Source organism: Chiloscyllium plagiosum, unplaced genomic scaffold (assembly GCF_037043375.1).
Source record: "Chiloscyllium plagiosum isolate Xiang-an unplaced genomic scaffold, Cpla_swu_hap1 HiC_scaffold_17, whole genome shotgun sequence".
In the NCBI taxonomy this organism is placed as follows: domain Eukaryota; kingdom Metazoa; phylum Chordata; class Chondrichthyes; order Orectolobiformes; family Hemiscylliidae; genus Chiloscyllium; species Chiloscyllium plagiosum.
The window spans coordinates 52,520,769-52,541,769 of NW_028270155.1; the positions used below are offsets into that span (position 1 = coordinate 52,520,769).

Below are 21,001 nucleotides of genomic sequence, written 5' to 3' on the forward strand. Positions count from 1 at the left end.
GTGTCAAACACTTTACAGACAGACTTTCTCCTGCCTTTCTCTGGTTTGTACTGTAATATTGCAATGGGAGGCAAGATTAGATTTGGCATCATCAAACAAAGCCTTATACATCTGCTTCATGTTCTAGGATTCCTTCACTTGGTGTTGGGCATTGAATGTAGATAAGGCAGTGAGTTGACTAAACTGGGAGAAAATGGAATTACTGTTGGTTGACACCAGATGATCCTTCCGAGCTGGCAGGGATTGCCTGTTTTTTTTCTCTCAAGTGGGAAAAGACATGAATAGCATGTCTTGTATGGGTTAGAAATGCAGACATTAGAGCATATACATCCATGGGATTAATAATTACAGCATTACTATCTAATATTTTAAAATCAAGATGGTAGATGAAATGATGGGTGGGTAGGTTACAACACATTTTCAGAAATCTTTAAGGAAATATTAACTTATAAAATATATTTTCACAGTTTCAACTAAATTCTGCTCCTTGTGATCTGAATTTAGTCATTCCTATGCTGCACAGGGGTGACACAGTAGCTCAGTGGTTAGCACTGCTGCCTCACAGCTAGGGACCTGGGTTCGATTCCAGCCTTGGGCACTGTCTGTGTGGAGTTTGCACATTCTCCCCGTGTCTGCGTGGGTTTCCTCTGGATGCTCTGGTTTCCTCCCACAGTCAAAAGATGTGCAGATTAGGTGAATTGGCCAAGCTAAAATGTTGCCCATAGTGTTTAGAGATGTGTAGGCTGGGTGTATTAGTCAGTGTAAATATAGAGTAATTGGGTAGGGGAATGGGTCTGGGTGGGTTACTCTTCGGAGGATCAGTGTGGACTTGCTGGGCCTAAGGGCCTGTTTCCACGCTATAGGGATTCTATGATTCTTCTACCCAGTGCCTTGTAGGTGGATATATATACAGATTTCAGCTTCCCCCTTCGTACATGACTAAGAGGCACCACAGTGAACAGTATTTGACACACAATATTAACATTGTAAAACCAGTCGTAATGTCACCTGCAGGTGCAATTGGCACAAGAGTTAAATATTTACTCTCATTCTCAAAGTCTGACCCAGGAATTTACAGTGTATTTTAAGACGGAATGTGCAACTAGCTCTGCACTTTTAATATGCAATGGAGAAAAATGAGCATGGGAATTAAAAGTAGAAACATTTGAAAGGAAGTCCACGCCAAGGTAAGGTTTTTTTATTTTGAAGACTATAACTAATTGCCAAGTAAACATAATTATTAATGATGCTGTAGACGTAAGTACAAGAATTAGCAGCCTATCAGCATACAGAGGTTTCATATCGTGGTATGAATACATTATGGGTGTAAACTGTATCATACAGTGATAATGATAAAATAAGTTGGAAATTGTAATATGTTCCTAACATTACATGTGGGAAGTCAAGACCACAGGGAGGGTTTTCAACATGGCAGTCAGGCATGGTGATCAGTCATCCTTTTTTTTATTATTATTAACCTATTTTTCTAATCAGCCTGCTCAGATATGTTATTACTTTGGAGCAGATGAGACTTGAACCTTGGCCTCCCAGTCCACACTACCACTGTGCCACAAGAGGACCCTTCGTTCACCCATTTTAGAAACTGCTTGATATTCATTTCAGTTGATTTCAATGAAAAAATAAGTTGGTCATTTTCTCTTTATAGGTAACTAACATTTAAAAGGCACCTGGATGGATCTATGAATAGGAAGAGTTTGCAGGGATATGGGCCAAATGCTGGCAAATGGATTTAGATTTATTTAGGATATCTGGTTGTCATGGACAAAGGATCTGTTTCTGTACTGTGTACCTCTATGACTCTATGACCTACATCACCCAAACTGGCAATAAATTGAAATTCAGATTGCAGGGTTTTTTGTTTTGCAGAAGAGGTGGGATTGGAAGAGACGTATGTATAACACAATCCCCATTATGTCCTTCCTTTCATTTTTCCATAACTAATTCCTACAAGGTAACACAGAATAGAAACTGCCTCTATAAACTTGTCATATTATCATTGCATCCTCGTCAATGAAGGGAATATGGTGCTGCTAATAGGAGGGGAGTGAAGTATAATTTTGATAAATTCCCAAGACAGTTTTGCATTATAAAAACAGAGAAAGGAATTGACAATGGAAACATTGACAAAAGAAATACGCTCAGACCGAGGCTTTTTAAATATATTACTGTTACAGTGGCAGGCATTTCCCTGCTATCTGGTTACCTGTTAACCTTTCTGCTCCATGGTGATGTATTCAGATTTGAAGAAAAAAAAAAGGCATTTGATCATTCAGACTAAACAGAATTGAGTCTCTATAATTTTATGTTTCAGGAGGTAAATACCTGAAAAATTGTAACAAGAAGTTTCCATGGAGTTTCATCTTAAAATGTGATTATTCTTTTGTTGCTCAGCGATGCTATTCTTACCAGCTCCATCAACTGTGTGACAAGCTTCTTCTCAGGATTTGCAATTTTCTCTGTGTTGGGCTATATGGCATTCAAGCACGGAGTTGATATTTCAGAAGTGGCAACAGATGGTAAGCACTTTATACAGATTTTATTGTATGTTTTCAATTTCAAAAGCAAAATTTTGCAGATGTTGGAGATCTGAAATAAAAACAGAAAGAGATGGAAATACATGAGAGATTCTGGTTCTAATTAAATACCATCACCTAAAATTTTAACTCTTTCTCTCTCCACACATCCTGTCACATCTGTTGAATGTTTCCAACACATTTTGTTTTTATTACATTTTCAATTTAATATCTGATTTGCAAAATACAGATAACTGAACAAACTTTAGTTGGTTCAAGGCTCAGAACAGAGATTTTTTGTTCTCTAAATGTGAATTTGAATCTGAATCAGGACGTTTTGTGGATGTTACAAAAGTAATTTACATCTGTGTTTTAGTTTTTTAAAAAATATCAATTCATGGGATGTGGACATCACTGGCCAAGCCTGTGTTTATTGCCCATTTAAACCCATGACCACTTCCATTTAGAAGGACAAGGGCAGAAGATGCAAGGGGAATACCACCACCTTCAAGTTCCCCTCCAAGCCACTCACCATCCTGACTTGGAAATAATATTGCACTTCCTTCACTGTCACTGGGTCAAAATCCTGGAATTCCCTGCCTAATGGCATTGTGGAGGGACTGCACAATCCAACACTGGCCAACCCACGACAGGTGGACTACAGCAGTTCAAGGAGGCAGCTCACCTCCTCAAGGGCAATTAGGGACAGGCAATAAATACTGGCCAACCACCAATGCCCAGGTTCCACAGATTGGTTAAAAAAAAAGTTCTCAAAGGCGATCACATTGCTGTGGGTCTGGAGTTGCATGTGGTCCAGTCCAGACAAAGACAACAGATTTTCTTCCCGAAAAAAATGTTTTGCCATTTGGTCAACTTTTTAATTCCAGATTTTTACTGAATTCAAATTCCACTATCAAATTTGAACCCATGCACCCAGAATATTAATCTGGGGATTCTGATTACTAGTCCAGTAATAGTATTGCAATACCAACACCTCCCTTGCATTTTAATCCATTAGGGGACAGAGATTAATATTAGTATCTCAGAGAAACTGTATAAAGATGAAGCCTTTCTATGAAAATTGAATATTTGTTACAGCTGTAAAATTACAAGGATTTGCTGTAAAGTTTGACTGGATATGTCTGGGAAAGTGTTATGTATGCAGTTAGGGGTCCTGCCCCTTTAAGAGAGGTGGTCATGTGACCTAGAGAGGCAGCGCTTGGGTCCAGTCAGGAACTGGAGGTGTGGTTGGTTAGTAAAATGTTCCTGTTCAGATTCACCATTTGTCTACCTGCTATATAATTCCTGGTTATAAAGGGAACACCAACATTACAGAAAGGATGACTCTTTTGGCAAAGAGAAATTAAAATCTGTTTGCTCCAAATTGGCTACATCATGGAAATAAATAATCTGAAAATTTTCAACTTGGATACCCAATGTTCATGGTATTGCAAATGCTGTTTATTTTTGGTAAAGAGTAACTTTCAAACAAATGTTTTTTGCATTTCAATTCTGATTCATATGCATTCCACCCATTTGTATCTTAAAACGTGCAAGAGATATAGGATTCCCATGTCTGAGGCCATGTCTGTTTTTCAGCTCAATTCAAGATAGATTTACAGATAAGATGGTAAGTGATGTCCTGCCATTTTCAACAAGCTATGCCCTTGTACCTGAAAACAGGGGTGCAGATTGAAATAACTCTACAGATATTGGTATTCTGTCCCCAAGTCATCCTTTATTTGCATGTGGAAAGTCGTTGACAACGATCTAGCTCCAGCAGAAGCAACTCTCAGAGTGAACAGGATGTCTGACATTCCAGTTTTTCTCTTTTTCTTTGGAGAGTTCTTGACAGTGACCCAGCTCCCACAGAGCCAGCTCTCAGAGTAAGCAGGATGTCTGTACTATTTTTTAATTTCCCATTTCCAAGTCACCCTTTATTTACACGTGGAGATTCCTTTGCATGATCCAGCTCCCTCAGAGTCAGTACTCAGAGTGAGGAGGATGTCTGATACTTTTTTTTTCACTGATCCAGCTCCCTGAGAGACAGCTCTCAGAGTGAACAGGATGTCTGACACCCCTGTTCTTTTTTTCTCTTTCCTCTTTTCCCATGTCACGTGTGTGCAGATGTTGGACACAGTGAGAAACAACAAATGTGTAAATCTTTATTTATATTTCACCACCAGGAAGAAAGGAAACACCCGAGTGGACAGTGACAAGCAGTGCCCTTCTGAAAGGGCAATGCTGTGTGATCAAACAGTGAAGGGGAGGACAGGGATTAAACACTCCTTTTTTTTGTTTATCTTTTTTCTTTATTATAACCTCCACACTACCGCCTAACTGCGGTAGTGCTTATTTTTCCTAGCACCCATGTTGTGTGTGTGCAGGTGTGAGACACAGTGAAAGACACAAGGTGAACGAATCTTTATTCAATTTCCACCATCAGGAAGAAAAGAAACACCCGAGTAGCCAGTGTCAAGCAGTGCTCTTCACATCAAAGGCAATGCTGCGTGATCAAATAGTAAAGGGGAAGACAGGGATTAAACTCTCCTGTTTTTATCTGTCAGGCAGGGTTCCCTGATTGCACCAGGTTAGCAGCCCCAATTAGGGAACTCATATTCTGAGGTTCACCTGGCTGACTGCATTATAATTACTACATCCCTCCCTCAAGTCCTAGGACATAAGCCTGTTCTTTTTCTTGTAGCTCCTCCTGAGATGTTTTTACACCAGCTCAAGTTCCTCTGACTCTGCCCCAGATATGGGTGGCCTGTAACACACAGTAGCTCACCTCTTGTGCGCAGAGTGTCTTGGCAGAAATTTGTTCTTCTCTTCAGGTGGCAAATGCATTGAGGTGGTGACAGCGGCTTATACATCACAGATTTTGAGGTATCTTCAATGCTTGACGGAGAGGGAGAAGCCACCGGTTCCATCAGCCTTTCCAACTATTCCAAGGAGCCGGGCATGTTTTGCTCTCGCTCTGTTTGCAAGTTTGTAGCTTTTATATGGTCCATGTGCTCGTTCAGGACCGTCACACCTACTCGAACCTCATACATCACTGGAACTGATCTTGTGTCGACCTTGTCTCTTATCTTTGCAGGTTCATTTCCATGGTTCCTACACCAAACTTCATCCCCTGATACCGACCTATGAGTTCTCTTACTGTACTCTGACCTAGTGGGACTCTTTTGCTGTCTCCAGTCCACATACCAGCAGCAATTACAGTGGCTGACTGGCCCAATCTAGTCCCACCTGCCAGCACCGGGCCAATATCTCTCCAAGCCCTTCCTATTCATATACCCATCCAAATGCCTTTAAAATGTTGCAATTGTACCAGCCTCCACCACTTCCTCTGGCAACTCATTCCATACACGTACCACCCTCTGTGTGAAAACGTTGCCCCTTAGGTCTCTTTTATATCTTTCCCTCTCACCGTAAACCTATGCCAAGGAGAATGTGAGGACTGCAGATGCTGGAGATCAGAGCTGAAAAATGTGTTGCTGGAAAAGCGCAGCAGATCAGGCAGCATCCAAGGAGCAGGAGAATACGTTTCGGGCATAAGTCCTTCTTCAGGAACCTTCAGGAACCTAACCAATGTCCTGTACAGCCGCAACATGACCTCCCAACTTCTGTACTCAATACTCTGACCAATAAAGGAAAGCATACCAAACACCTGCTTCACTAACCACCTACCTACGACTCCACTTTCAAGGAGCTATGAACTTGCACTCCAAGGTCTCTTTGTTCAGCAACACTCTCTAGGACCTTACCATTAAGTGTACAAATCCTGCTAAGATTTGCTTTCCCAAAATGCAGCACCTCGCACTTATCTGAATTAAACTCCATCTGCCACTTCTCAGCCCATTGGCCCATCTGGTCCAGATCCTGTTGCAATCTGAGGTAACATTCTTCGCTGTCCACTACACCTCGAATTTTGATGTCATCTGCAAACTTACTAACTGTACCTCTTATGCTCGCATCCAAATTATTTATGTAAATGACAAGAAGTAGAGGACCCAGCACCGATCATTGTGGCACTCCACTGGTCATAGGCCTACAGTCTGAAAAACAACCGTCCACCACTACCCTCTATCTTCTAACGTTCAGCCAGTTCTGTATCCAAATGGCTAGTTCTCCCGGTATTCCGCAAGATCTAACCTTGCTCACCAGTCTCCCATGGGAAACCTTGTTGAATGCCTTATTGAAGTCCATATAGATCACAACTACTGCTCTGCCCTCATCAATCCTCTTTGTTACTTCTTCAAAAAACTCAATCAAGTTTGTGAGACATGATTTCCCATGTACAAAGCCATGTTGACTATCCCTAATCAGTCCTTGCCTTTCCAAATAAATGTACATCCTGTCCTTCAGGAATCCCTCCAACAACTTGCCCACCCCCGACGTCAGGCTCACTGGTCTATAGTTCCCTGGCTTGTCCTTACCACCCTTCTTAAACAGTGGCACCATGTTAGCCAACCTCCAGTCTTCCGGCACCTCACCTGTGACTATCAATGATACAAATATCTCAGCAAGAGGCATGTCCTGAGTCAAGCTATGCAATTGTCTTTACTCAAGTGCTATTCCCCAAGCTCAGTCAGACTGGTGAGGGCCCATCAGAATACCCTGCAACTCACATGCTCCACTTGCCACATATTCCAATAACAAAGCCAATTGTAGTGCTTGTTTGAAGTCCAGTTGGGCTTCAGCTACAAGGCGTTTTTGCATGGTTACATCATTAATCCCACATACCAAACAGTCTCTCAGCATCTCGTTAAAGGCTTCAAACAAAACCACATGCCTCTGTTGGTCGGTAAAATCTCAGTATGGATTCCTCTCGTTCTTGAATTGCCTAGGAAAAATGATTACAACTCAAAATTAGAGGAGGCTTGGGGTCATAATATTCCTTAACTAAGTCCATCAACTCTTGAAAGGTTTTAGTATCTGGTGCCTCAGCGAAAGTGAGAGTCCTAATGACCAAAAAAGCTATGGGTCTGCAAATTTTCAGAGGAATTACATGTTGCCTTTCATCTGCCCCAATGTTATTTGTCCAGAAAAAGTAACACATTCTTTCCACATACTGGATCCAGTCTTCGATGGCAGGATTGAATGAGTCAAGCCTCCCAAATAACAGCATGATGCCAGAAATGCTTACCCCAACTCAAAATGACAATGAATCTCTTCAGGAACATATTTGCTCTCATTGCCACTAAAATAACTCCACAGAGGCTGGTGTCCAATCACCAAGTCAGCCTTTGTTTACATGTGGATAGCTCTCCAAGTGTCAGAACCTCTGACACTCCTTTTTTAAAATATTTTAATCACCAGTATAAATTACAAACAAACAGTTAACATGAACAGCAGTATTCAAGAAACTGCAATTTACAGGGAAAGGGAATGGCAAAGTCAGACCCCAAACCCCATCATTCAACCAGTTTTCAGGTGAAATGGGGACAAACCTCAAATCCCACTTTCAGTCATTACAAAAATAATAAATACATACAAGACAGTCCAATCAAATGTGAAACAGTGCATAGAATGCAGACACCCCCAGCAACCCAGTAAGCACACTCCTGTTTTTTTTTGTATTTGACACTGCTCCAGCTTCCTCAGAGCCAGCTCTCAGAGTGACCAGACTCTCTGAGACTCCTTTTTTATTTTTACTGCTGACACTCCAGTTTATTTTTTTATCTTTCTTTTTATTTTCTTAAACCCTCACACTACCGCCTAACTGCGGTAGTGCTTATTTTTTCCCCAGCAGGGTGCCCCATGTTGTGTGTGTGTGTGCAGGTGAAAGACACAAGGCGCACGATTCTTTATTCAGTTTCCACCACCAGGAAGATAGGAAACACCCGAGTGGCCTGTGACAAGCCATGCCCTTCACATCAAAGGGCAATGCTGTGTGATCAAACAGTGAAGGGGAGGGCAGGGATTAAATCAAAATAGAGTTGGAGGGGGAAGAACACTCCTGTTTTAATCTGTCAGCCATGGCTCCCTGATTGGACCAGATTAAAAGCCCCAATCAGGGAACTCTTATTCTATCAGGTCCACCTGGCTGACCTTGTTATAATCACTACAAAGATCCCCTTCAATCAGTGTCAATGCAACCTTGGTAGTATCTTTTACATTTGTCATCCAATCTTTTTGTTTTCAAACAAATTTGAATAACAACTGGGTTTTGTCATGACATTAAGAAAGTAATTCTTTAGGTTTTTCTTAAAGCCTTATTTATTTTGACCTGGAGAAAAGATTGAAATTGTACCTTGAATGATTTGATTGCTTCATTTACCAGTCGTGACATTGAATGTGGAAAGAAGACTATTGAGGGAGAAATGAAGCATATGAGAATTTAAGTGAGGTAACATTGATACAAGTATATAGTACAAGTACAAAGGCCAGCAGAGTTTTGTATAAAGTAGTATGTAGTTATCGGTTGTTCAATATGGTACGGAGACATGTGGACTGAAGTTCTGTTGCACATCACAGATGAGCTCAGAAATGGAAATGGATGAATCATTGATGAGAGTAAAAGAAAAATTGAGAATACTGGAAACTGAAACAGAAATGTGAATTTGCACAAAATCCACTGAAAATTTACTGGAACCATGGCAAGAATCTAGAACGAATGGCACAAACACTGTGGAAATACAATGCATTGTAATATTATTGGTTTCAATTGGAACTTGTGAAACAGAAGGCCAAGTTTCAAAACTAAACAGAATTCGACAGTACGTACGCTACAACATTGCTTTTGTCCAGTGAGATTCCAAAGTGGAAGCCTCGGCTCTGAAAACTATCCTTTTCTACCTAACATGGTATCAGTCCAGGTAAAATGTTCAGATCTCTTGATGTTTGAGGAAACAAATGGTATGTAGTCTGGGCTATCATGAAGAATGATGACTATGATGACTTCCCAAAGTCTTTATCAGTCTTCCCAAAATGTCATGATGTTAGTGTGTGAGTATGTAGGAGTGTGTATGTGTGTGGTTGTGTGTGTCAAGTGTGCGCGCGCGCACACAAACACAGACTCTCTCAGATACACAAGCACTGTCTCATGCACACACACATACGCTCCCACACTCACACCCACGCAAGCACCCTCTCATAGGCTTATACACCATCATACTCACACACATACTTCACCAAGCTTATACACACTCTCACATGCACTCACACCTATACGTACACACTCACCTAGTCTCTCCTGCATGCGCACACATATATATTTATGGGGTGAATCTGTATTTGCTGAATTATATTTTACTTTGCTCAAGAAATGCGCAACCTACAGTCAATCCATGTAAGATTCTGTAAATCCCACTTTAGAAATAGAGCCAGTCTAACACAAGATGGTGACACAGACAGATTTTAACCTCACATCTTTAATGCATTGTCTGAGCTGAGATGACACATTAGGTTAGAAAATGTGAATGTGACTTAAAAGGAGTTCTAGGATTTACATATTAATGATCCGAAACCAGCGAAACCATTCTAAAAGATGAAAGACTTAATCTAAGTTTGTTTAATATATTACAGCTGCATGACACTGTAACCTTTTGCTATAAATACTGTGTCTTATGGTCCTGCTCCACAGCTACCTGATGAGGCAGCAGCACTTCGAAAGCTAGTGCCTTCAAGTAAACCTGTTAGACTATAACTAGGTGTTGTGTGGTTTTTAACTTTTCCCAAAATGAGTAATGTTCACATCAAATACCACTTACTAGCTCCTGCAGAAAATATTTAAGTTAGCTTGTCTCCTTAGTAATTAACTTATTGTGCTAATGAGAGCAATATATTCATTAGAAGTGGCAGGTGCAGGCTATCAGGCCATAAAATTTACCATCCTCTCCTCCACATTAGGTGTCCTTCTCAGAGTTTGATCAAACCATCCTCTTTGTGGAAATAAAGTCATTTTGAGTTATCATAGTTGTCAGCTTGTTCCCTTCACAATTTTGATGAAAAGCTGTAAATTCAGTGTATTAAAGCTCAGTCTTGCCAATTCTGTTGGTCATATGTGTATTTACGAATTATTCAACATTACTGAGCTCTTTATCTGAGGGACACTTGTTCAGTTTTGTTAATAGTAATTGGCCCACCATGTACAGACAAAATAAGTGATGTTTGACAGTAATTTTATCTTCTTTCCCACTTTTCAAGCCGTCTTCCCCATTTTTATACTCTTAGATCCTTTCTCTCCTGTTTGCGGCCTCACTTGCCCACTCCTCAGGTGTCACTCCCCTGCTGGCTGTCCTATTCCCAGCCTTGTTCCTCTGGCCAGTCAGCTGCACTCCCTCTGGCCTCTCTTCCTACCCAATAGCCTCTGGCATCATTGTCCCTGACCCAGCAGCTTTGCTTATTGCTGCTACTCACTTTCTCTATGCTGTTGCAACCACAGGCTGCTTATCTCCTGTATTTGCTGCTGCTGGGCTCTCAGGGAGCATTTGTTCGCTGATTGGTCACATCAGTAACAGATTGGATTTTCACGAGTGTTTTGAGGTTTTTCAGGGTGAATTGACCTGTTGCCCTCAGTATTTTGTGTACTGCCTGACAACTTGTGTTTATATAAGACCTGGATTGTAAGAAGCTATCCCAAAGTGATTCACAAAAGGTGTAATCAAAAACATCTAGCTTACTATGTTTGCTGCTTCAGAGCAGTCTCCTCTACATTGGTGAGACCAAATGCTGACAGTGTGATCACTTTGTGGAATACCTCTGCTCTGTCCATGAGAATGATTCTGACCTTCTGGTTGCTTGCTATTTCAATATACCATTTTGCTTTTATGCTAACATCTTTGTTCAAGTAAATGCAAAACACTGCAGACATTGGAAATCTGAAGCAAACACAGAAAACCTTGAAAAAACTGAGCAGGTCTGGCACCATCCATGGAGAGACAGAAATAGAGTTAACATTTCAAGTTTGGTATGACATTTTTTCAGAACTAGTTTTTGTCTGAGGCCTACTGCAGTGCTCCAGTGAAGCCTGAAGCAAGTTAAAGGAACAGAATCTCATTTTTGGTTTAGGCACTTTACAAACGTATGCGCTTAGCATGACGTTCAACAACTTCAAACCAGGAACTTTATTCTCCACCTTGATTACTCCCTTTGCTCCCCTCCATTCCAAAGAAAGTCAATTTTGTTTTGCATGGGTTTGCTTTCAGCATTGTTTTCCTATTCTCTGCCATTACCTGTGCTATTAACACCTACTCTTCATCTCTCTATCTTTTCTCTACTACAATTAACACTACTTTTGCCTCTGGGCACCTAGCCTATCTGATCCATCTTACATCTCCTCACTTCTTTCCAATAGTATAAAAAACATAATTTTATTGACCTCTTTAGTTCTGATAAGAGATCACACCAGATTCAAAATGTTAACCATAGCTCTATCTCCACAGTTACTGCCAGAACTGTTGATTTTCTCCAGCACTTTATGTTTTTATTTCAGATCTCCAGCACTTTGCTTTTATAATGAGGAGGAAGGTTGGGCAAGGATGAATGTTTGAAAGATGGCTCATGAAATTGTATGGGCAACAGAAATATCAGATTAGGGCAATTGTTTAAGAAGGATGCTGGGAACAAGTTTGAAATTTATTTTCTTTTTGAGATTGTTCAGCGAAGTTCTGAACAACAATCTTTGTTGTTGTAAAACTAACTGATCAGTGTCACTCACTGCTAACTTCAGAGGAGATTGACACCTTTTATCACGTCCAAAACCAGTAAGAGACCAGGATAAAGCCGAAGCAGAAGGGGAATCTTGGGCTGTATTTTGATGAAAACTTTAAGTTGCTTTATAATTATTGCTTGCAAACTAATGGTGAAAAACTGGACTTTTAAATTTAAAGCACAGTGATTTGTCCTCCAGCTTCTGTTTTAGGAATTTTCAGAAAGCTCATTCAGAAACTAATCTGAAGCCAGATTATTTAATGCCTGACTAGCCACTGAGCAGTGCTATTATTGTTCTTTCAAAATGTCCGTAGTTATCTACAGGGATTTGCACCTTTCAAGACCAATAAACGTAAATACTGGAATTATTTGCCACTCTATTCCAAAATTGTGGTATTTTCTTGTTTATCAATTACACTTTTATATAATCTCAGTGTACCAACTAATTTGCTGTGTGCTATTCTGTTTTCAGGTCCAGGCTTAGTGTTTGTTATTTATCCTGAAGCAATCTCCACTCTCCCAGGGTCAACATTTTGGGCAATTATGTTCTTCATAATGCTGCTGACATTGGGAATTGACAGCTCAGTAAGTAAAATGCAACTTTATCTCGTGTTCCTCGCTGTTCTAATTCTAAACGTCAGTAGTTCATAGGCTGGAATATAACCCAGGGAAACAAGGTGACCAGGCCAATTTAATCGTGGGACAGATCAGTTATAGTCTACTGGTGTTGGCAAACCTCCAACAATTCAGTTAGAGATGGAATAGGTTAGTACAAGGAACTTGACACCTTGAGGTGGGATGTCAATGAGCCTCATTAATCGACACCAATTATCTCTGACCCCACTGAAATTTACAGTTTGTTCAGGGATTAACTGGGAGTCACCAGAGATTTCCTGTGCTGCCTAAAGGCTGTTCAGCAAGCAGATTTGGGTTTTCCAGCATCCTACCTAATTTTGGGTTGAGTGCTCATGGTCAAGCATTCAGTGTTCAATTGGGGGAACTGACAAAAGGAACAGAAGGCTCCACTGAATGCCATCCCCTTGCACTTGCCTCCAATCACCATGCTTCCCTTCCTAACCATCATCTCATTTACCTGATTGTAGGGATCCTGGTGAAATCCTGGAGCAATACTGGCAGCAGCCACTGTTCCTGGTGACAATACTGGCAATAGAGAGCTGTCAACCTCCATCTGGCATATAATTCTGGCATCCAATGAAAGTGAGGCAGATTTCCCATTGTTTCTCCAACTGGTGGATGAGAACTCCACCAGCATTAAATCCAGTCCTTGAAATGTACAGCACAGGAACAGACCATTCAATCCACCTGTGTTTGTGTTCCACATAAGTACACTTTTATTCTTGAAAGCAACTGAGTGCAACTTCAATGTTGAGAGACAACATGTATCATACTGTCAGGATCTGTGGTAGCAAATTCTTTAAAAGGATCCTTTAAAGATGGCTGCTGTGAATCACAGCAACATCTTCTAACTTCTCTTGGTTTTAATGCTGGTCACTTTAAATGATATTAAATCAGCTCGAAGAGATGAATTTCCAATTCGTAAACCTTGCCATCCTGCTATCGCACTGACATGAGTGTTTTCCTAGTTTACAACAGTTAGTTTAGAGCCCTAATTTAAACTTTCCTCACTTCTAATATCTTGAGGATTAGTGAAGTTTCATGATGATTGTGCTGGCAGTGATAGTTCTTTGTGTGCAATTCTACATCTTGATTCACAGCCATACCATAATAGTTAAATAAAGCAATGAATACTCTCCCATCCAACACCCCTCAACCACAGGCCACGCAAATTCCACTTTCATCCAGTTATTTTACTTATGCCACTTCATCCCTTATAGACAAAATTTTTCAATAAAAGGACAAGGGAGGGGGGTATAATTTGTAACTACATTAGTTATTCAGGCCTTCCTTAGGAACATCAGATGGTGAAATCTTAGACTTCATTGAATTGTTTAACCCCTATTTGTCCTCAAAAGGTAAAGTTACCATAAAGTTATCATAGTCCCAAAGAAGCGTAGGGCTGACCTCTCATTAGAGAGATGACTGCTGGTGAGCTTAACCTGACGGTCACACCTCAGGTGAGGAGTAATGTCCCCATGAACATCCCAACTTCTCAAACTTGCCCCTCGCCTGAGGTGTGGTGAACCTCAGGTTAAATTTACTGGCAGTCCTCTCTCTCTCTCTCTCTCTCTCTGAGAGAGTAGTCCTTCAATCCTGTGGGATTATGGTGACTTTTCCATTGCCAATCTAGCCTAATCTCTGTCTCTTATTTAAAGTAATATCTATGGAGCTGATTAATTAGAACCTGGACAAATTCATTAGGTGGCCAATATCAATTGATATTTGAGATTTATTGAGATTATGATTAGTTCATAATGGTGAAAGGAGCAAAGACTTAGAACTTTACTTTGAACCATGAAGTTTTAGAAAGTGAAATTTCCTTCACATTATCAACTACTCTTAATTTCAAATCTCGATTTGGAGAAAAGGTTGTGCAAATAATCTCACCATGTGACTACAGATGTTCATGAAGAAACTTCACCACTACCTTCCCACTGACAACTAGGGAAGGATACTAAATGCTGTCCTTTCAAATAATGTCTAAAGCCCAAGAATGAAGAAAATAAAAGAAACCTCACGTATCTTCACCTGCCATAGCTTTCACTGTTGGTGACTAGCAGATTAATGTATTGAAATTATTGTCCATGCTGACACGAGTGAAATGTAAAGAAATAGTGGGATGAGAGGATTCAGCTGAACAAACACAAAGATACCAATTTGCAGTTAGCCGCATTTTTGGTGTAATTTCGTATAGTTACTCCCTTCTAATATTATTTTGATGCATGACTGATATTCTGCCATGCCACAAACAAGAATTCATCTAGAAATGCTAGAATACCTAGTCAACAGAAAATTGATGAGTGTAAGTAATTTGAAATACAGAGTTAGGAGGGCACAAGTTTGTCCACTCAATCACCTGATTCCACTCTTTCTGAAGTGACTCATAGATTTTGGCAGAAAAATTATTTCACTATTCACATTGGCCTGAAAGGATACGACAGACAATCGGTTTAGCCATCCACTATTAGATCTGTCTGGATCATTCAGGAATGCAAAGATAATCCCTGGTTTATTTTATCCACATAAAACTGTGTTTCCGCCACCTCACCTCCAGTAAGTGCAAGAAAGTCATGTGTCTTTGACACAAAAGCAGACACCACCTTTAAGCTGTCTCTGCTGTGCTCTGCATTAAAAAAAAACTTTCCTCATACATCTCCTTTAAACTTCCCCCTCTCACTTTAAACTTCTGCCCCCTAGTATATGACATTTCCACCCTAGGAAAGAGACCCCAAGTATCCCTCCTTATCCATTCCCTCATAATTTTATATACTTCTATCAGATCACCAGTCAGCCTCTGAAGCTCTAATGGAAACAATGCAAGTTTTTCACCTTTATAGCTAAGACACTCCAATCCAGGCAACATCTTTATAGAACATAGAACATAGTACAGTACAGCACAGAACAGGCCCTTCAGCCCACGATGTTGTGTCGACCATTGATCCTCATGTAAGGTAAACCTAATGTATGAACCCTCAAATTTCTGTGACCATATGCATGTCCTGCAGTCTCTTAAATATCCCCAATGACCTCGCTTCCACAACTGTTGCTGGCAACGCATTCCATACTCTCACAACTCTCTGTGTAAAGAACCCGCCTCTGACATCCCCTCTATACTTTCCGCCAAACAGCTTAAAACTATGACCCCTTGTGTTAACAATGTCTGTCATGGGAAAAGGTCTCTGGCTATCAATTCTATTTGTGCCTCTCATTATCTTGTACACCTCAATTAGGTCCCCTCTCTTCCTTCTTTTTTCCAATGAGAAAAGTCTGAGTTCAGTCAACCTCTCTTCGTAAGATAAGCCCTCCATTCCAGGCAGCATCCTGGTAAACCTCCTCTGAACCCTCTCCAAAGCATCCACATCTTTCCTATAATAGGGCGACCAGAACTGGACACAGTATTCCAAGTGCGGTCTAACCAAAGTTTTATAGAGCTGCAACAAGATCTCACGGCTCTTAAACTCAATCCCCCTGTTAATGAAAGCCAAAACACCATATGCTTTCTTAACAACCCCGTCCACTTGGGTGACAATTTTAAGGGATCTATGTACCGGCACACCAAGATCCTGCTGTTCCTCCACACTGCCAAGAATCCTGTCTTTAATCCTGTACTCAACTTTCAAGTTTGACCTTCCAAAATGCATCATTTCGCATTTATCCAGGTTGAACTCCATCTGCCACCTCTCTGCCCATCTCTGCATCCTGTCAATGTCACGCTGCAGCCTACAACAGCCCTCTATACTGTCAACGACACCTCCAACCTTTGTGTCGTCTGCAAACTTGCTAAATCATCCTTCAATCTCCTCATTCAAGTCATTAATAAAAATTACAAAGAGTAGAAGCCCAAGAACAGAGCCCTGTGGAACACCACTCACCACTGACTTCCAGGTAGAATACTTTCCTTCCACTACCAGTCACTGTCTTCTGTCAACCAGCCAATTCTGTATCCAGACAGCTAAATTTCCTGTATCCCATTCCTCCTGACCTTCTGAACGAGCCTACCATGGGGAACCTTATCAAATGCCTTGCTGAAGTCCATATACACCACATCCACCGCTCAACCCTCATCAACTTGTCTAGTAACATCCTCAAAGAACTCAATAAGGTTTGTGAGGCATGACCTGCCCCTCACAAAGCTGTGCTGACTGCATTTAATCAAGCCATGCTCTTCCAGATGGTCATAAATCCTATCCCTCAGAATCCTTTCTAACACCTTGCAGACGACAGACATGAGACTGACTGGCCTGTAATTGCCGGGGATTTCCCTATTTCCTTTCTTGAAGCACCATCCTCAAAGAGCTCTTGTAGCAAAGTGGTGGTGTGCCTATCTCTGAACCAGGAGGCTCAGGTTCCAATCCCACTTGCTCCAGAGGTGTGTAATAATATCTCTGAACAGGTTAATTAGAAAATACATTCACCATCCCTCTTCACTTTGGACCCCTTGGCTTGATTATAAATAGCTCAACTTTTCTGCATTGTCAGTATTTGGATATCCTTTCTCAGGACCAAACCAGGGCTAGGTAAGACATCTGATTTTGCTGATGTGACTTACAGACTAGAAACAAGTGTGCCTTTTCCATGGACTTTCCCAGCATGAACCAGCAGCACTGAAGTGGAAAGCCTTAATCAGAAATTCAAGTTTTAAGGACACCTAGAAAATTCATTCTTCGAGATATCAGGAGTATCACAACAATTTGTTCCTGTAGAACCTTAAGGCAAAGGCCTTTGGGCTCCAGCAAGACATAATCAATCTTCTCCCTTTAAATCTTTTGATCATTCATTGTATTTCTGAACTTTTCTGTGGTTATTTTTTACTTCTATTTATGTTGTTTTTTGTTTAAAAACCCTCATATTTTGAGTATGTGATTAAGTCCCAATGCGTTAAAGGTTGAACTTATTCCTACATGGTTTATTTCACTTAGATGGGTGGTATGGAAGCTGTTGTCACTGGAATTACAGATGATTTTAAGTCATTGAAGAATCACCGAAAGCTCTTCACATTTGTAACAGCTGGTGGAACTTTCCTGGTTGCCCTCTTCTGCATCACCAATGTAAGTGGTGGAACCTGTTTGAAAATCAATAGTGCAGAGGTTGTGCAGCAGGCTGTCAGTTTGTCAGCTGGATGCAAAACTGGAATTTGTGAATTAGTGTTTGTTCCATAAAATACTGGATTTTCATTGTCATTGATACCTATAATTGGTGACTGATTCACAACAGCGGTTTTCCGACTGATTCACAACAGCGGTTTTCCGACTGATTCACAACAGCGGTTTTCCATCTGATTGGCAAGTTGAAACTCTACCCACTGTTATGAGTAGTCCAACTGGTACTAGTTTTATGGCATGATTGTTTTGGTGTTAATTCTATGTTTTCGAGAAGCTCTCAGTTTATGAATCAGAGCTGTGAATGGATTATTGGTCAATTACCAAAATTGAAAACAAAACAAACCCAATCATTAAGTGGTGCATCTGGCTGAAGTAAGCTAATAAACCAATTTGTACATTAAGTAAGAGGACAATTAAACATGAGCTTCAATTTTACATTGTAGCAGCTTTAAATACTGCTTTCCAGATATTGAATAAGCAATTTCAACCACGAAGATGGTGCAGTGAGTCTGTTGCTTGTCTGATGAAGATAGTTGGAGTCCCCAACCACTTGCACGTTCAGGTCTAACTTCAATCCTGTCAGTGAATAGTGCTTTTTGAGGCCTGATTAATTACAGAGGGCAGGAAGTCTGGTGGCTCCTCTTATGGATTCACTGACTGTAAAACAAGGGATTATGGTGAAGAGATGTGAAGGTTCCCTTTTGGATTGGTGAATTACTTAATGGGGTAATTTAAGCATTAATGCACTCATTTGTATGAATAGTTTACAGGAATCCCTAAACAAACCTCTGATTTGGCTGCTTTATGTACAGTATAAGGGGGTGGAGTATAAATAACCCATTCTGTCCCCACTGATTTTCCAAAATTGCATTCAGTCATATTAACATCACTGGATTCAAACTTGCCTTGTCTCATGAAACCCCAATATGTATTCCTCCAGTTATAAAGTCCTACAGCATGGAGACAGACCCTTTGGCCCAAACTGGTTCATGCTGACCAAAATGTCCGTCAATGCTAACCCCATTTCCCTGCACTTGGCCCATATCCTTCTAAACATTTCCTATGCATGCATTTGCCCAAATGCCTTTTAAGTGTTGTTAAGATACCCGCCTCAACCACTTCTGCTGGCAGCTCATTCTATATATGTACCACCCTCTGTTTAAAAAACGTTGCCCTCAGGTTCCCATTTATTCTTTCCCCTCTAACCTTAAACTGATGCCCTCTAGTCCTGATACTCCAACCCGAGGAAAAAGACTGAGTGCATTCACCCTATCTATGCCGGTCATGATCTTATACACTTCGATAAAATCCCCCGCCAGTCTCCTACTGTCTAAACAAAAATATCTTAGCTTGTCCAATCTCTCTCTATAACACAGTCCCTTGAGTCCTGGCAACATCCTTGTAAATTTCTTCTGCACTCTTTCCTGTTTAATAACATCCTTCCTATAGCAAGATGACCAAAACTGAACACAATACTCCAAGTGTGGCCTCACCAATATTTTACACAACTGCAACATAATTTCCTAACGTCTATATTCATTGCCCTGACTTACGAAGGCCAGTGTGCCAAAAGTCTTCTTGACTGCCCTGTCTACATGTGACTCCACTTTCAGGCAACCATGCAACTGAACTCCAAGATCCCTGTGTTCCACTACACTCTTTAAAGCCCTACTCTTCACCATAAAACTCCTACCTTGATTTGACTATTCAAAATGCAAGATCTCACACTTATCTATATTAAACTCCATTTGCCATTTCTCAGCCCACTTCACTAGCTGATCAAGAACCTGCTGCAATTTCTGATGATCTTCCATACTGTCCACGATACCACCTATTTGCCATCCTTAAACTTAAGCATGCCTTGGACATTCTTGTCCATATTATTTATATAGATAGAGAACAGAAATGAGTCCAGCAATGACCCCTGAGACACACCACTAGTCACAGGTCTCCAGTCCGACAGGTATCCTTCCACTATAACTCTGCTTCCTACGCAGGGTTGCATAACAGCTCTGACTCATACCTTTATCAACAGTAAGCCATGTACAATGTATAGCAATTATTTTTTATTTTATGCAGTTCGAAGGAATTATTTGGTGATACACTAAGACAAAGTCAGAAGTAGGCCAATTCAGTCTACTTTGCCATTCAATGAGATTATGGCTGATCTAATAACCTTTAACTCCACTTTGCTGTGTTTTCCCCATAATTCTTGATTCTCTTATGGATTAAAAACCTGACACTTGAGAAAATGTAGAGACTCTTATTTCAACAGAAATGTGGCTGAGTTAGAAGGTGTACTTGTACAGAAGGTTCCCTCTGTAAATAAATTTAAGATTGACAAATGATGTACTCCAGCTTTTTCCAGAATAAAGCGGCCCAATGCATCTTATCAAAGCTCCTACAGTTAGTTACCAAGATGTCATTAGGAACAGGATGAAAACAAAATTTTCTTTGTGTTACCGTTACCAGCTATTCTATCCCAACGTGGGGTGTTGGGAGTGGGACGGGGTAGACAGGAGTTAATATCCGTTATATTAACAAGCAGCAACAATGATTGATCTGTGTCATTTCTTACCAGCAATTTGCTTATAGCAGGAAGGGAGAACATGGGAAGAAGGTGGAAATATCCTTTCAGGGGAACATGTCAAAAAGGAATCTCAAATCTTTAATTAACAAATCTGCAACAATTGTGTAGTTGCAATATGGCAAACCTTATCTTACCAGGCACCTTATGAACCAGCAAAAATTTTATGCCCCAAATACCGGGAAAATTTCTGTATTATTCTGTCTAATTATTACAGTTTTTATAAATACATTTACCTCAATTTAAATATAGTTTTACAATCAAATCACTTCACGACATATCATCAGTTAATTTAATTTTGAGTCGATTTCTCCTCAAATACCGTGAAGTCCAAGGAGTCAATTGAGGGCACGAATGAGAAGGCTGTCTACCAGTAAGTTTTATTTAAGGCAGAGTTGCATTATTATTTGGAACTTTGTTTATCTGGAATATTTGATCAACTGATACACTCCTGGTCCCCTAGGTGCTGCTTAGACAATTGA

At 40.5% G+C, this 21,001-nt stretch overlaps 1 protein-coding gene across 2 annotated transcripts in view; it reads left to right on the plus strand.

The window, feature by feature from the left end:
• Window positions 1-21,001, plus strand: part of slc6a2 (solute carrier family 6 member 2) — a 179,961-nt gene that overhangs the window by 119,836 nt on the left and 39,124 nt on the right. For both annotated transcript variants that reach the window (XM_087995914.1, XM_043707015.2), the window contains exons 8-10: window positions 2,413-2,537; window positions 12,664-12,776; window positions 17,750-17,878. In XM_087995914.1, coding sequence (XP_087852040.1) covers window positions 2,413-2,537; window positions 12,664-12,776; window positions 17,750-17,878 — 367 coding nt within the window. The remainder of the gene's footprint in view (window positions 1-2,412; window positions 2,538-12,663; window positions 12,777-17,749; window positions 17,879-21,001) is intronic.